Consider the following 16,788-nt stretch of genomic DNA (forward strand, 5'->3'; position numbering starts at 1 on the left):
AATTTAAACAAACTGTATCATATTCAAACAAATATAAACATTTTGTTTTGTCATAAGCAGACATGCTTAGGTATGTTCTGTACCGGTACAGAAATCACCTGTGCAGGTAGGGGGCGTGGCCTCAATAGCCCATGTGCAGTAAGCAGTGTGCTGTGTGCATGTGACTGAGGAACATCAGATATTCAAGTGGACCTGCATGAAAACTGGTTGTTTTAGTCAAACTTATGCTAAAATACATTTCCCCAACTTAAAGGGCCAACCTTCAATTTTGTAAATTCACAGTTTATTCCCAGAAATTTCCTTGAATTCCCATGAAAAATTCCTGGAATTTTGCAACCCTAGTCCTCTTTGAATTCTTGCTGTTGGTTGCAGCTGCTCAGATCCTGTCCTAAACCTTCGTACGACAGCAGATCACATCTGAAAGCCCACAGTGTGGGCGGCCAAACAAAATACATCCTCTATTTTAATTACAAGTTTTATGCTGAATTATGACTACACGCCTATTTCAAGGCTTGGCTTTTGCGTAGCCACCTACACCGACCGGTACATGAACGCCACCTGTTCTCTTGAACCTGAGTTTGTCCTTCAAGTATGACTGAAGACGCTCACAGCGAGGCAATCAACGGCACTTAATCCAGACCTGCAAGTTAGGCGAGCAGAGAATTCACATAAAGTAAAAAGAAAAGAGGGTGTCGACTGTGAGACGATGTGATGAAACTCACCGATGAGTCACCAACACAAGCAAAAAGCCATTTAAAACATTCATATAATAAACTCACAGCATGCTTTAATATAGTCAGACAGAATAGTCAGACAGAAATAGATCAAATTAGGCTGTACCATTACAAAATAAAAGGCAGTATGAAAACTAAATAAGCACAGGGGATAAAAACTGAAGCAGCCTTAAGTAAAAGTCAGCTTAAACAGACATTGTGGAGGTCCAGCTGCCGAGGGGACCGGCTTTAGTACAAACCTCTGTCGCATGTCCAAAAGATTAAGGTTGGAGCCATTCAGCGATTTAAAAACCATTAAGAGAATCTTAAAATCAATCCTAGAACTAAATGGGGCTTTGTGACAAAGTGGCATCAGTGATCATCAGTTAACAGAAACAGGCCATCCTGGTTTGTTTGAGTTTTGTATTACGTTTGCTGAAAATAAACTCTTACAAGTATTGTTACATTTAGTTAGAGTTTGAGGGACTGCTGCAACATTTCCTGCATTCATCCTCCGTCTAACATGATTGGTGGGAGGTCAGCGGACTAGTCCAAGTGAGTGAAGGTAAGATAAACTAGTTCCAGGTATTATTTTATTTTTTGTTATTTTATTCATGTATGGTTAAAATGTGGATTAAGGAAAAACAGGTAATAGTGTTTTTGCTGTAATCTGTGTGATTATAACTTTGGAAACCTCTGTGGAGTCCCCTCCACCAATGGTGCAGCCAGGGAGGTTGTGCCAGGTGGGGTGAATGAAGTCCTCCAATCTGGTCAAGCTTCCCTACAGGGTTATAGACCGGTGCCCTCTGTCTGGGCTTTGTCAGTACTCGGGCTGCAGAGTTCTGTATCGGTTGTAGGCGGCCTGGTCACAGTAGTCGAGCCTCGAGCTGATGAAAGCATAGATTCATTTCTCTAGTGTCTTGAGGATATGTCTAGTTTTTTATGTGAGCCTCAAAGTTTTTGACCAGGTCTTTTGTCTTAAGAGCCACTGACTGTAAGTGCTGAGGTAGGTTTGGTCACTTTATAGAAGAATACAATAAAATGAGCATGTGTTGTGCTGAATCTGTATTTATATTTAAAGACGACAACTCATCAGCTCACTGCACAGCAACACGATTTATCTTTGCTTGATTTAACTTCTCTTTCCTCAGATCATTATTTGGCATTTAGCGATGTTTGTCTGATGCGGCTTCTCTTTTTACACACCAGAGAACTTTAAGAGCAGCTTTTGCAAAGAAACATATTTTCATTTTATGACAGTCTGGGAATTTATTTATGGGACACATTGTATTATATCTTGTGCAATAACAAAAACAGAAAGGCTAGCAGAAAAAAGCTTTGGTATGCGTTACGTAAATACTTCAGCAGTGATCGTTTCCCCCTGACGTGTTTCACTTCATTTATTCCTCTTCACATTACAGCTTGTTGAACACAGAAACAGCAACATCAAATAAAACTAATATTTACAGGATAGCTTCAGATCTCTTATAAATAGAATTGTTAAATTCCATCTAGATGATTTGTTTTCTCTGTGACATTTGGTTCAGTGAAAGGTTTTTTTCTTCATAAATAAATTGCACTAGAATAAATGTAAACATAGCATGAATAATACATCATTAAACACATTCTTCTCACATGCAGTGGATAGTTCAAAGTGCTAAACAGTGGTTGGATGTGGACAGAGTTTATGTTGACACCGTCGCCCCTCCGTCATCTCGTCTGGTGTACAAGTTCTGGAAGAACTCATCGTCGCTGTCTTCGGGGTCGGACTCTTCCTGGGAGTTAGAGATGGAGGTGGAGGTGGAGGTGGAGGTGAAGGTGGAGGTGGATGCCGTGTTGTCGTGTGACGCCGTGTCAATCTAGTAGCAAACAGAAAAAAATATATCAGTGCACACATAAATGCCACCACACCTGGAACACTTCTGGCATGAGACTTTGACTATTTGCTCTAGTCCATGGTAGCAGGAAAGTCGGGCGTGTGTAGTGCATTAAACTAATTAAAGAAAATTATTTGTAAACCGATTTAATGTTCTTTTCTCTTTGTGACATCGCACGATCCTGAATAATAGGTGTGAGGTAGATCCTGCTCATGTTGTTTTTAAAAATAGCACAGCAAGTTTTTAGAGCTTAGAAGAATGAATTCAAGTTCTGTCCTGAACATTGAACTGAGTTTGCAGTCGAATGATGGTTTATTTACTAAGATTACCACTGGTAACATTGCACTGATGATGAATCTACCCACTAAAGTACGAGTTGGAAATACCTTTTTGTCTGGTGTGTAAAAATCTTCTTTTTCAGGTTTTTGCCCTGCGGGCTCTGTGTCCAGAAAGGCAACGTAATGTATCAGCGTGTAGACTCTGTATGGGCACAAAACAGGAAAGTTAGATTTTAGAAAAAAGGAGGAGCAGTGGAAATATGATCATCATTAAAATCAAACTGGTGGTTACCTGTGGTACAGCATGGCAAAGAACTGGATCACAATCGTTGTAGCGAATCCCAGAATGAACATGAAGGCGATGGGATCGACGTTTATGTCTTCCCCGGTGAACTGGAGGTCCAGGTCGATTTTGGGGAGCCTGATGGAGACGGAGGCCTCGAGGAGCTGGAGGGTAAATGTCGCCACCAGCCACAGGGCATTCAAGGTGAAGAAGGCCAAGTTTATCTGAATTTAACGAGAAAGATGAGATGAATTAAATTAACCGAACAGTTCCTCTGTTGATTAGTTACTGTATGTGCACGGCTCCGACACCTGCCTTGTTTCTCAGGCCTCGCAGGTCACTGGCCATCTTTTTCTGTTTCTCTTTGTCTTCGGCCAAAGGTTGCAGGTACGTGTCCAGAAGTTCTTTGAAGAAGTTCTCCTCCTCCTGCAGAGAAGCATCATAACCATTTAAAACTCACACAGAGAAAGAGCATGAAACACAACAATTTCTTCTGACTTTGTTAGTGTATTTGTGCATGTTTGCACACAACAAATGTCTCCATGTAGGTCACTTGTCAGCTTTATTGTGACACTAACAATGTACTTGTCAGGTCTGGACTGGAAGGAGGACTTAGGTGCAGAGAGGCGAAGGTTTAAGCCAAATTTATTTAACAAAAAAAAAACAGAAAACACTGGGGAACAGGTGGAGACAATCAGGGATCACGGCAACAGGTGACACACAAGGGAAGGGCAAGTGACCTGAAACGAGACAAAAATAAGAGCACCAACATCACGCTGTTGTGACAGTGCTGAGCATCATTTTGATTACAAACCCAAAGCAGAACAATTAAAATGTTATTCAGAGGCACCTTGTCGAGTGAGTCCTCCTGTAGTTGTATGTCATCACACTGACTCTGAAGTTGCGTGACCCAACCTGGAGAAAGGACAAAGTGTTATATAAAGTCACACATACAACACAGGTTAACATGCAAAAAAATGTGAAATTGTTTCAACTTACATTCAACTGGACGCCCAAAAACTGGCTCCACTGGCCTGAAAGAAAAATGATTAGTATCGTCCAGCAGTTTATAAGACTGCCACATTATGCTTTCAATAGATGTTCCACCTTCAGAACTTACTGTTCTTCCTGTGGGATCCTTATGTCATCCACAACAGTGTTTTGGGGCTGGAGTTCAGACTCGAACTCTGGGGACTCATGCTGGGGAATGAGGCTGTACTGGCTGGACTTTTTGCCACATTTAAACCACGAGGAGACGCACTGGAAGGTGTTTTTAGCTGCAAAGACGAAGATCAGCTTCAGTTCAGTCATCACAAACAATAATTCTCTGCATGACAATAACTCAGTACCTACCTTTCTGTGCCGTTGTTAGCTGGGTGGTTTCTTCAGGTTGGACAGCTGCTGTGGCGGGTTTTGAGTCCCGAGTGCCCCAGGACACATTGTTCAGGTTGGCCATGGAATAGATGGTAAGCAGGAGGTAAGCGCTGGGGATGCAGGGGATGTACAGAAAGCCGTAAAACACCAAGTGGATCTCCTGAGGATGCAGTATCGCAGTGATAACATAAATTATAGCCATGGAGATGACGAAAAGGCTGCTGGGTGTCAAGATGGTTCTTTCCTTCACCATCGTGCCTGAGGAAAGATAAAAACATGGAGAGAAGCTTTAGGCAGCTCTTCTAAAAAGATTTTACAAAGTCCAAATAAGTTGCCGCACACCTAGAACCGCATAACTTACCGACAATGGACAACGTCACCATGAACATAAGGAATGCATATACGATACTCATGAATCCTGCAACAGTGATTTGAGTGTTCGACTCGAGTTTGAAGCACAGGCCCAGGTAGATGGTAGGAGGTATCACAGCCAGGATGAGCGCACTGTTGGCATGCATGTTGAAAACGGAGGACAAACTACCTGGAGGTCACAATAGAGCGATGAGTGTCACACCTTCTTCTTCTTCTTGTCTTTTTATTTGGTAAGGGTTCACAAAAGGTTGCATGTACACAAAACACCTACCTGCAATCAAGAGGCAGATGGTGGCCGGGGCCAGGATGGCCAAGGTGAGGGCAAACAGCTGGTAGAACATGAAGGGTTTCGAGATTGACGGATTCCTCTTGGAGATGATGTTGGTGGAGCCCAGCAGATCCACCACGTTGGCCATTGTGGACGGCCCCCATCGGCGGCGCTAAAGATGGCAATTAATCTTTATTATGACTGATGTGAATACGACGTAATGAAAACTTTTAAGCATCACTGTATTAGTGGAAAGATTCTGATCGGCTGCAGCACTCACCTGGTTGTAGAGTTCTTTGAAATTCTCAGGTGCATTGGTGTAAGCATCAGATGCAGCGGTGTACTCCACTCTCCATCCTTGCTTCAGCAGCAGAGTGCACAGCCAGCGGTCCTCACCTGCAGGGAACATAACATATATTTATATGCAAGAAGAAGAACAGTGCGAAAGTTCTTAGTCAGGAAGAATCAAATCAAACATTTGTTACCTTGATCATACTGGACGTGGTGGCTCGCCTCCGTGGACTTGGTGGAGTATCTTTTCATGACGTTGTCGTCCATCAGCGCCTCTGCTCTGTACAGACTGAAACAGCCGGGGCTGCACAGCACGCAGCCGAACACGTGTTCCGCTGTCTTCTGCAGCCGATGACTGACGGCGTACTCAAACTTCTGGATCCACACTGCAGGACCTGTAAAGGAGATGCAGATGTATTGTAAGTCCAAACACAAATATCTGTCCAATGTGGAAACCGTGCCAACCTGCAACTCCATTCATGTTGTTGAACAAGACCCCGAGATGCTTCCTCCCAACCAAAGTTACTTGTTCACATTTCATTTCATCCTTTGTACAATGTGCCAACCTGATCCAGTGGGGTGAATCCTGCCACACGCTGCCCCGACACGTGGGTACATTTTCAGACGATCTATGAGAAGCATCACAGCGGACGGCTGGAAGTCCGTGTCCCCGTCTAAAGCCAGGAGATAGGTGTTGTGTTTCTCTCTCTGGAGGAACAAGCACAGTTTGCTTTGTTTACCATTCTGAGAAATACTGAGGATCACATGCACCAAAGTGTTACGTCTTTTTCATCTCACCTGGATCTCCGCTTTCAGCACATTCTCGTCCTCTCCCTTCTGCCAGCGGGTGTAATATTTGGCAATGAGTTTCCATCCCAGAAGGTAGTAAAGATACATGACCTGCAGAGTGACAAATAACAATTCATGAAACTGACATTTCACAGGATTGAGTTTGAAATAGAGATCACATCTCTAAATATGAACTAAACTGTAAAAAGTCCATGTAAATGTAACTTCTGGGGTCTTTCTACCTGAGACCATCTCTTCTTGTGGCGAACAAAATCTTTATCCTTGAAGTGAACCACAATAATGTTCCCTTGAGGCATGGTGACCACAAGACGACCTCCATACGGCGTCTTTATGATCTTCTGATCGGGGAAATGGTGCGGCTTCTTTTTGAAGAGCTTATCATCCATGTTTGTGAAGATGCTAATGACAGAAAATGAAGGAATGCTTCCTCAGAAAATGTGTTCCTCTGCTGAATTTTACATTTAACACTCAAATAATTGCGGCATGGTTCTTACCTGTAAACTTCTGTGAAGATTTCCACAAGGTCTCTTGCGTATTCGTTGAGGTGACTCCCCTGATTCTCGTCATGTTTGAATGCATCGTCAAAGTAGATATGGGCTTCGAAGGTGAAATCGTTGAACTTTGGTCCGATTTTTGGTCTGTACTTGTCCATTCTGCAGTGTTCAGAGAAACACAAAGAGGAACTGTGAGGAAATCAACAGGAAGTTAAAGGAAAGACAAGAAGACATATATAGGAAATCAAAAGAGTCTGTGTAACTCACCTAAAGATTGATATAATGATGTTCATCATCTCGTCGTATGTCTCGTGCCACATGGTCGCACACAGATATATCATCGCCGTTTCAGATGGCTTGAAACTTGACACGATAGGATTTTGAAAATTTTAGACACAGTTCGTCTGGTGAAGAGACAGCGCAACTCTAACGTGAAAAAAACTTACTTCTTTGTCTTGCCTTTGGTCTGGATGTCGAATCGGGTGTTGAGGAGCAGAGACTGCTCAATAAAGGCTCCGTCATACAGCCTCCGGATGAACAGGTCTTGGGTCCTCTGGATACGATAGACATTGAAGTACCACAGGTGGAGGGTGGACAACACAAGACCAAGCCACCAGGACACGGCTGAACCTGAGGCAAGATCAACAAGCACAGTAGATGACGAAATGCCAAATTGCATTGCATTTTATACCAGACTCTACTTTACCTGTCAGTATGCCGATGTCAACCGTCTTGGACATGTCCAGGAAGCACAGGGTGTGTGTAACATCCAGAACCAGGTGTGGAAACACACTGCCGTTCAAGCTCTGGTTTCTCCTTTCTACGACCACACTGCAGTAGCTTGTGAAGTTGGTTGCAGCCCCGTTCAGACTAATTCTGTAGTCCTGATAGTAGACGATGACAGGGACAACAAGCAGAGCCATGACAGCTAGAGAGGCCAGGTACAAAGGAAGGATGAAGCATCGTCGCAGGGCGTGCATCTTGCAGGCAGCAACAGCAAACCACTGGCAGAGTGCAGAGGAGATCAGCTGGACGCCAATGATGATGGCAATAATTCTTGTCTTACGGCTCGGGATGGATCTCACCACGTCCCAGTTCATTTTGGCCAAAGGGACGTAGGCTCCGAGCACACAGGCGGTCACTGCGATCCTCAGCAGGCTGGAGAGGATGTGCAGACAGTTCTGACACTTTGTCATGTCTCTGAACAGGCTCCTGAGGAAGACAGAGCTGCAATTCTTGCTGATGAATCTGAAGTAGCACTCCCACCAGTTGAAAGACACCAAGAAGGACCCACCAACAGCCAGACCCACCCAGATGGCCATCTTGGTATCAGTAGGATCCTTCATAATGTATAAAACCAGAAACTGGACGTAACCGAGCAAAATGAGGAGGAAGGCGGTGATGGATGGTGCGAGGAAGCGGCTCCTTTCCCGGGCAGTGAACTGAGTGATCACCTGCAGAAGCGAAGAGAGGACGGCCACACCGTTCAGAATCGCCACGTTGGTCACGATGTCCAAATGCGGCATCGCCACGATCGTGAGAATCGCTGCACCCAGAGACACGAGGAACTCGAAGAAGAGAACCTGATGAGAGAGGAGAAGGAAAATCAACACCGTGGTCCAGAAAAAGATGACATAAAGTCAGGAATGTTGAATCTTGTCTTACAAGAGCGGTAGTTGACTTTCTCGGTAACTTTGATGTTTTGTAACACGCCTTCCAGAAACTTTTGAGGAGTAGAAGCACACTGGACACGATGAGAGAGCAGCCGATACACAGCAGAGCGACGGGTTTCTGCTCAGGCGAGAGAGTCTTGGTGCCTTCATTTGACAAGGTGATGAGGAGGAGGAAAGACGTCTGCAACAAAATACAAGTGATTATTATTTAATAAGTTGTTGTAAATAACATGCTCCAAAAATTTAATATTAAAATAATTTTAGTATAAAAAAAAATCAAACCTTGCTGCACAGCGCCAATCCAAACACAATCAGAGCCACGGCACACAGGGAAACGATCTTTAGCAGTTTGATCAGTTTCCACGGCGTCTGTTCATCTTCAATGATGGGAACCTCTCGACAGATATCCCACGGCCTCCTGGAAAAGACACCAAAACATCACAGCGTGAAAATACAGAACATATACTCAAATAAGTCAAAGTCAAAAAAAATAAAATAATAATACCCGGGTTTTGTAAACTCAGTTATGGTACCATGTGTTGGCGCGCATGTTGGAGCTCATTTGAATGAAAAGTGTTTCTCAGTACTCACTGATCCTTGGAGATTCAGAAACCATTAGTCAGTTTTCCTCAAACCTTCTGTTCAATGAAGAAAAGTGATGTGAGATGGAGAGACTAGTCCTGGCGACAGGTTTTCCTAGCGACAGCGAAGTCCTGAGCACCCTCTACAGCAGCAGCAGCATGCGTGGCGGCAGGCGGGCGGGCGGCGTGTAGGCTTGAGGCACACTATGCAGAAATTCACCACACTAATAAACTCACTATTCATTCCCGTACACTAGTTCACATAATGTCCATGCTCACTCGACATTTAGTATAATTTCCGGCTGAAACAGCTCCAAACATGGCTCACTTTTACATTTGGTACCTCCAGTTTTAAGTTTCCATAACATCAGTAACTTTTAACACTGTTAAGTGGCAACTAGTGTCTCCTGTTACTAGCCTGAGCTTCGTCGCTCTCGTTTTAGTCTCAGAAGCCGGTAGGTAGTTGACCCTCATCTGTGACAGGCACGGATTGGCTACTAACAGATTAACACCTGGTTACTCAAACAAAATAGAGGAAACATCATGAGACATTCACAGACCATTAGGAACATGGAACATTTTAGTACCTTCCCAAATTAAGTACCATTATAATTTTTTTCATATTAATGAACCTTATTTCACAACAGCAGTAACTTGACAAACAATATTCTAAAATATACTGCATATTTGTTAACAAAACACATGTTTACAGAAACAAAACGTTATCATTTGTAGCAGGGCACTACACTCTCCCCACACCAAAATGGTCATGCCCTCATGACATGTATAACAATATAAATCACATCATCTTGCACGTTGAGAGGAGTTCTATTGAACCACTCGGCTGTGGATCGCCCTGAGCGTGGTAGGGTGTTGTTCTAGATTTCTTTATGCCATGTATACTCAACAGTTCATGAATGAGCCGACTCTCAAAATCCTGGCCTTGATCCGAGTGCACTCTCTTTGGTAGAGCATAGTGGACAAAATACTGTTCCCACAGGACCTTAGCAACTGTTGATGCCTTTTGATCCTTAGTTGCAAAATAAAAAAATGTGACAACTCTGCAGCTCTTTTAGGCAGTGTTTTCCTCTGAATACACCTGGACAATTTTTACAGTACTTTTCCACCTGTGTTTTCATACGAGGCCAGTAAAATCTCTCTTGTATCAGGCCATAGGTCTTGTCAAACCCGAGGTGGCCCGACTGGTCATGAAGGATTTGAGAACAGTCTCTCTGAACTCTTGTGGGAGTAACACTTGCTGGCGAAATGGTTCGCTATGTGCCCTACTTATTCGGTACAATACAGTGTCTTTGACCTTTAATTTTTCCCACTCTTTTAGCAACAACGACACATCAGGATGTTTTCCTTTGTTAGCCCGGTCAGCAGAGTTTTGATCAACAGCATGCCACACTTCTCCAATGCGTGGATCTTTCTGCTGAGAATGTGAGATATCTGTTGAAGTCATTTTGGGCGATGGCTGCGTGCTCAAAGAAGACAAGCTACAATAGTTCTCCCAAAAATGATCACATCGTCCAGGTACACCAGCACTTCCAGTAGGTTCATATCACCAACCGTCCTTTCCATAACACGCTGGAACGTGGCTGGTGCTCCACCGATGCCTTGCGGCATTCGCTCAAATTGATAAAATCAAGTAAAGGCTGTATTTTCTTTGTCAGCAGCACTTAAAGGGATCTGATAGTAGCCGCTTCGGAGATCAAGCACGCTGAACCATTTGCTACCACTCAGGCAGGTCAGCGCATCCTCCACACGAGGGACTGTGCATTGATCAGAAATTGTCCTCCTGTTTAACGTCCTGTAGTCCACACAAATTCATATGGTTCCATTTTCTTGCAAACCACAACGATAGGGGATGCATAGGGGCTTCTGGACTCTGAAATGATTCCAGCTTCCTTCAGATCATTTAGATGTTTCCCCACATCTTCCAAATCACTGGGAGGTAAGCGTCTGGAGCATTCTCTGAATGGTCTGTCATCTGTCACTCGAATGCTGTGTTGTGTGCTCTTTGCACAACTAACATCAAACTCGCTGCAGGAGGAAACCTCTCTCCTCTCCATCATTTTTTGACACAGTCTCTCCTTCCACTCAGGAGGCGCAGGAGAATCGGCAAAGTTGAAAGAGGAGGGAGACAGTTGAGATGTGGGCAGCTCGGACACTTTCTTTTCAGGGACTGAATTTATTACATCCACCGGACACAGGTGAGCAATTTGCATGCCACGTTTCAATGTCACCTGATGATTTGACACATTTTGACTGTGATGCGACGACAATTTGTTTTTTAGCAACCGGCATCACCAGAAGTTCTTCAGGGAAGCAACCATTCTCTGGGCAGTCTATGAGAATAGCTTGACCAAAAGGACTGCCAGAAAACTTTGGAATGCCTACAACTTTTGCAACTCCATCCCGTAGCAACACAAAGGGTTTGTCTCGAGTGAACAGGACTGTTCCTCTTTTTGGGTCAGCTGTGTCTTTTGGCGTTTCCTGAAACTTCTCTTAATACTCTCTTATCACCGGGTGAACAGAGAGGCCATGTAGGAAACTGTCTCTGTTTTGTGCTTTGCAGGAATGGAATAGTCTCCGAACTGGTGAGGTGGAAGGTGTTTGTGCCAACCACAATGGAAACCTCACCTTTCATGGCCGGATCTGGACACAAGCACAAGTGTTTCTATGGTCTCAGCTACTCCAACTGTGTCTCCAGGCACTCAACAGGGGTCAAACGCAGGTGCTTCAGATACTTATCATAAAAGGCACAATTCGTACACAAGGCGACTCATAGTGCTTTACAGAGGCAAGGAAAAACATTGGACAATAAGACAAGCAATAGAAATAAAAATAAAAATAAAAAATAAAAAAAGAGAACAGCAATTAAAACAGCAAATTTGAAAACAATTTAAAACAGTAAACGAATCACAGGATTATGATTAAAAATTCTTTAAAAGTTCTTCAAAAGAGCTCAGCCATAAGCACGTGAAAAGAGAAAAGTCTTTAACCTGGATTTAAAAGTGCTAAGAGTTGGGGCTGATTTCAGTCCTGCTGGTAGTTTGTTCCAGTTGTGAGCAGCATAACTGCTAAATGCTGCTTCACCGTGTCTGGTTTGAACTCTGTGCTCCACTATCTGACCTGAGTCAGTAGATCTCAGAGCCCTACTGGGTCTATATTCTACTAACATTTCGTTTATGTATTGTGGGCCTAAACCATTCAGTGATTTGTAAACTAGTAGCAGAACTTTAAAATCTATTCTGTGGCTAACTGGGAGCCAGTGTAAAGACTTAAGAACTGGGGTGATGTGTTCTGATCTCTTTGTTCTGGTCAAAACTCGAGCTGCTGCGTTCTGAATGAGCTGCAGCTGTTTGATACTTTTTTGGGGGAGTCCAGTCAAAAGACCATTACAGTAGTCAAGTCTACTGGAGATGAAAGCATGGATCAGCTTCTCCTGATCTGTTTGGGACATAAAGCCCTTAACTCTGGATATGTTCTTAAGTTGGTAGAAGGCTGTTTTGGTGTGGTACAGCAGGGTAACTTGGGACCCGCTATCAAGCAGAGCTTTGCCGTAAATGCCCTCAATTTGTACAGAGACAATAGAGCTCGGTCCAACTAAACCCTCTGGCAGATTAGCCTTGCTTTGTTTTAGCGTGTTTTAGCACTTTGTGGAACGTGTTTCCTCCGGGGCGTCAGGCCTAGGGATGAGAATCGAGAACCGGTTCCGCGTGTTTCAATTCCATGGAATCGTTTGGCAGTTTATCTAAAGATTCTCTTATCGATTCCAGAAAGCACAATGTCACCCACTCGGTTCAAACGCTCCAAAGTTTGGCTGCATTTCACCAGAACAGACGTCAACAGGGCGACTTGCAATCATTGCAAAGTGGAGATAACAGCGTCGGGAGGGAACACGACCAACATGCAGAAACATCTGCGCACACAACATGTAATATTTTGAAATGAATCTCAACCTAGCAGCAGCGGCAGCAGCCAGGCTGTGAACACCTCTGTGGTTACTACAGAAGGTAAATAACACACTGCCTACCATGTTAGCACCATGTGCTTCTTTGTAAAACATGCTATAACAGTTAATGTTAAACCAATGCCTTCTGCATTAGATTTAGAAGATGACCATGACGAGAGAGAGAGTCTGCCTGGCTCAGAGTCTGCAGCTGTACTAGTACTCGCTCCAGTTCACTTCCTCCTCTAGCTTCTCCTTTCATTGTTTTGACCTCGCTATTGGTTTTGTAAGGTCGTGATACTTCTAACTAAACAAAGTTGATGCTGATCAAACTGTTTGTTCTCCTTTTTTTCCGAAATGAGAATCGATAAAGAATCGAATCGTTAAGCAGAATCGATAATGGAATCGGAATCGTAAAACTCTTATCAATTCCCATCCCTAATCAGGCCGTTCCTCTACTGAGGCCCTGGGAGGTTTCCCATCAGCTCTTTTGTTTTCCGGAGATGCTTATTTACTTTCCTGAGATTTTCTGGGTTTTCACCACACCTGTAGCAAAAGACATCAGCACAGTACTGAGGTTTGGGAGCTCTCTCCTTTCCATGTGCATATTTTACAGCAGTTTTCTGGGCTACATGCTGTGGTGAACTTTCTGATGTGGCTACGGAGGCAGAAAGCAGGCTGGTCCAGGCTCTGGCTGTTTTGGCACCACTGAAGTTGTAGCACAGCCTGCACACCTAATCACAGATGAAGAAGCAACCTTCTTTACCATTTCTCTTTCAAGGACCATCCCCTCTTCTTCCCTTACATCACGAAGTAGCTCAGTGAAGCTTGGAGGAGGCTTTAGTTTGTAAGTCATACTCTAAGTTTATATAAGTGAAAATAAGGAATAAAAAAGATTTTTCGCAAAGAAACTCCGTCTTGTGGTTTTGCGACATGGTGCTGCTTTACGTGGTTCTTTGATTCTCACGTGGGTTTGCGACATACTCCACGTTACTTAACTCATGAGTGCTGAACGATGGACACGCAACAGGCTGAAGTTTCATGCCCGGAGTCGCAACAGACAGAGACAGCTACGCAGGCAGCCCAAGAAGAAGCACTTTTACCGAAAAGAGGGGGCACGTCTGTGATTTGGTTACAAGAGGTCCGACACGGAGCAGAAGACGGCCGTATGCAAACTATGCTACAAGACTATTCCCGCGCCCCACGCCAACACAACAAACCTCTTCTATCACCCAAAGAAGGTCCAAGGCAAGTGGTGAAACAGTGGGGGCCAATTTGCGAAAAGAAAAACTATAGCCAGCCGAAGATAAAGCAGTCTTTTGCACGAAGCATGCCGTGTAAGAAAACGTCCCAGCGCCATAAACAAATCACAGGCGGCATCTCGCGTTACATCTGTAAAGACATGGCTCCCTCACGCAAAGCAAACAAACAAGGGCAGTTGGTTAATCCCAGGCGAAAAATGTTAATTTGATTTTGTTTTTGAACAAAAAGCTGTAACCAAAACACAGACTGACTAAAGGCTTCGGTTGTTAAGTTGTTTACAAAATATTTATATTTTTACCAGTTGTTTTTGTTGTTGAGAATTTTAATTTATATTTTGTATAATAGTTTCTCAACAGTACTTGTTTGTTTTAATTTGTTTACTGGTTTGCGAGTACTTTTTAATTTAAGATTTTTCTTTTAAAAAATTTGATAATAAAGCATTTTCTATTTAATTCTAAACTTTGTCCTAATTCTGTCCTGGGTTTGAACTATTTAATAATATTATATTAAGAATAAAAAAGGAAACATCACAAAAAAAACACTTAAGATCATGAAAATTATTTGAGATTTAGCAATTCAATGACGCATCCAGATCGATACCAAAATATGCAGTATCGCACAACACTACTTCTCAGAATCCGGTAGGTAGTTGACCCTCATCTTTGACAGGCACGGACATTTTAGTACCTTCCCAAATTAAGTACCATTATGAATTTCTCCATATTAATGAGCAGTAACTTGACAAACAATATTCCAAAATATACTGCATATTTGTTAACAAAACACTTATCATTTGTAGCAGGGCACTACAATTGTAACACATAAAAAGTTAAATATCATTATTAATATTTGTCACTATATCTTCTAATACAATGTGTTAAAATACTGTTTATTCATTATGAATAAAATAAAACATTTCTTTTACATTTTCTGCTTAAATATGCAAAATGATTTCACCTTTCTTCCTTCACATTATTTCTACTCACAGTTTTTGTTTTTAAAGCTTGAAAATAAAAGTATCTTTTATACTCACTTGGGCATCTCTCTCTCTTCCTCCATGATGTCTGTGGCAAACAATGCTCTCTGGCTCAACGTTTGTATTTCAAAAGGTAGAAGCCACATGACTCATCATCAAAGGCTGACGTGGCTCAGTGCAGACCTGCAGGCCAGCAGGTAAATCAGAGCAGACTGTAGCAGGACGGTAATGTGAGCTAATTATTCCAAGTACACAGCCGGTTTCAATGAGCAATTATTAATACAATAATAATAATAATAATAATAATAATAATAATAATAATAATAATAATAATAATAAATTTATGTTCCATCTACATGTTGGGGACAAGTGTGTAACCATTAGCATGGCATTTCAGTACAGAGTGATGAAATGAAAAGGGGCTGCATTCCAACAGTGTTGCCATTAAATTCACATCACAAACATCAAAAACATGAAGGCTGGATGTACGCTGGCAGCCCCCCTAAAAATCATTTAGTGTACGAGCCCTGATCTTTGAATAATTGTCAAAGCAAGGCCAAGATTATGTTCCCTGTTTATATGTTTATACTGTGATGAAAAAGGACTATTGTGTACCACAAGTTGGAACTAGGGGAGATTTAAGTGCTCGTCCAACTTAATCTATATTGTTTTTTTTTTTTTTTTGGTTCTGGTAAAATGGGTCTAAGTGGCGAGCTGATTTGAAAGAGTGCTGGGTCAAATTTAAGAAGAACCAAAGACATGTCATGTGTTTATAGTAGTATAATAAAAGTAAAAAAGGAGGATTTTTTTGTATAATAATAATAATAATAATTATTATTATTTTATTATTATTATTATTATTATTTATTATTGTATTAATAATTGTCTGATGAAACCGTCTGTGTACTTGGATATTAGCTCACATTACCGTCCTGCTACAGTCTGCTCTGATTTACCTGCTGGCCTGCAGGTGTGCACTGAGCCACGTCAGCCTTTGTGATGAGTCATGTGGCTTCTACCTTTTGAAATACAAACGTTGAGCAGAGAGCATTGTTTCCACAGACATCATGAGGAAGAGAGAGAGAGATGCCCAAGTGGTATGAAAGATTTTCAAGCTTTAAAACACAAAATGTGAGTAGAAATAATGTGAAGGAAGAAAGGTGAAATCATTTTGCCTATTTAAGCAGAAATGTAAAAGAAATGTTTATTTTTCATAATGAATAAACAGTATTTTAACACATTGTATTAGAAGATATAGTGACAAATATTAATAATGATATTTAACTTTTTATGTGTACAATTGTAGTGCCCTGCTACAAATGAAGTGTTTTGTTAACAATATGCAGTATATTTCGGAATATTGTTTGTCAAGTTACTGCTCATTAATATGGAGAATTCATAATGGTACTTAATTTGGGAGGTACTAAATGTCCATGCCTGTCAAAGATGAGGGTACCTACCTACCGGATTCTGAGAAGTGTGTGTGCGATACTGCATATTTTGGTATCGTCTGGATGCGTCATTGATTGCTAAATCTCAATAATTTTCATGATCTTAAGTGTTTTTTTTGTGGAAAG

At 42.3% G+C, this 16,788-nt stretch overlaps 1 protein-coding gene across 1 annotated transcript; it reads right to left on the reverse strand.

Annotated features, from left to right (window-relative positions):
* Nucleotides 1-1,980: 1,980 nt before the first annotated feature.
* On the reverse strand, nt 1,981-9,564 carry LOC104937682 (chitin synthase). The gene is made up of 21 exons (XM_027286588.1): nt 8,716-9,564; nt 8,426-8,614; nt 7,467-8,343; nt 7,207-7,390; nt 7,028-7,123; nt 6,761-6,949; nt 6,488-6,665; nt 6,255-6,356; nt 6,023-6,164; nt 5,651-5,851; nt 5,446-5,561; nt 5,169-5,337; nt 4,887-5,066; nt 4,505-4,783; nt 4,272-4,428; nt 4,151-4,185; nt 4,002-4,066; nt 3,467-3,577; nt 3,161-3,375; nt 2,977-3,070; nt 1,981-2,572 (listed from the first exon to the last, which is right to left on the reverse strand). The coding sequence occupies exons 3-21, from the start codon at nt 8,284-8,286 to the stop codon at nt 2,399-2,401; spliced, it is 3,507 nt and encodes a 1,168-aa protein (XP_027142389.1). The 5' UTR covers nt 8,287-8,343; nt 8,426-8,614; nt 8,716-9,564; the 3' UTR covers nt 1,981-2,398.
* Between the last annotated feature and the right edge of the window lie 7,224 nt (nt 9,565-16,788).

The sequence above is a fragment of the Larimichthys crocea genome, chromosome XIII (genome assembly GCF_000972845.2).
Source record: "Larimichthys crocea isolate SSNF chromosome XIII, L_crocea_2.0, whole genome shotgun sequence".
Lineage (NCBI taxonomy): Eukaryota > Metazoa > Chordata > Actinopteri > Sciaenidae > Larimichthys > Larimichthys crocea.

Bases quoted from the DNA above. Each gene is read 5' to 3' on its own strand.
- LOC104937682 (XM_027286588.1), bottom strand. From the start codon at position 8,286: ATGCCGCATTTGGACATCGTGACCAACGTGGCGATTCTGAACGGTGTG. The intron at 5,852-6,022 runs GTTGGCACATTG...TCTCCTTTACAG, and splicing joins GATTCACCCCACTGGATCAG to GTCCTGCAGTGTGGATCCAG. The intron at 5,338-5,445 runs GTGAGTGCTGCA...TGCCATCTTTAG, and splicing joins TCAAAGAACTCTACAACCAG to CGCCGCCGATGGGGGCCGTC.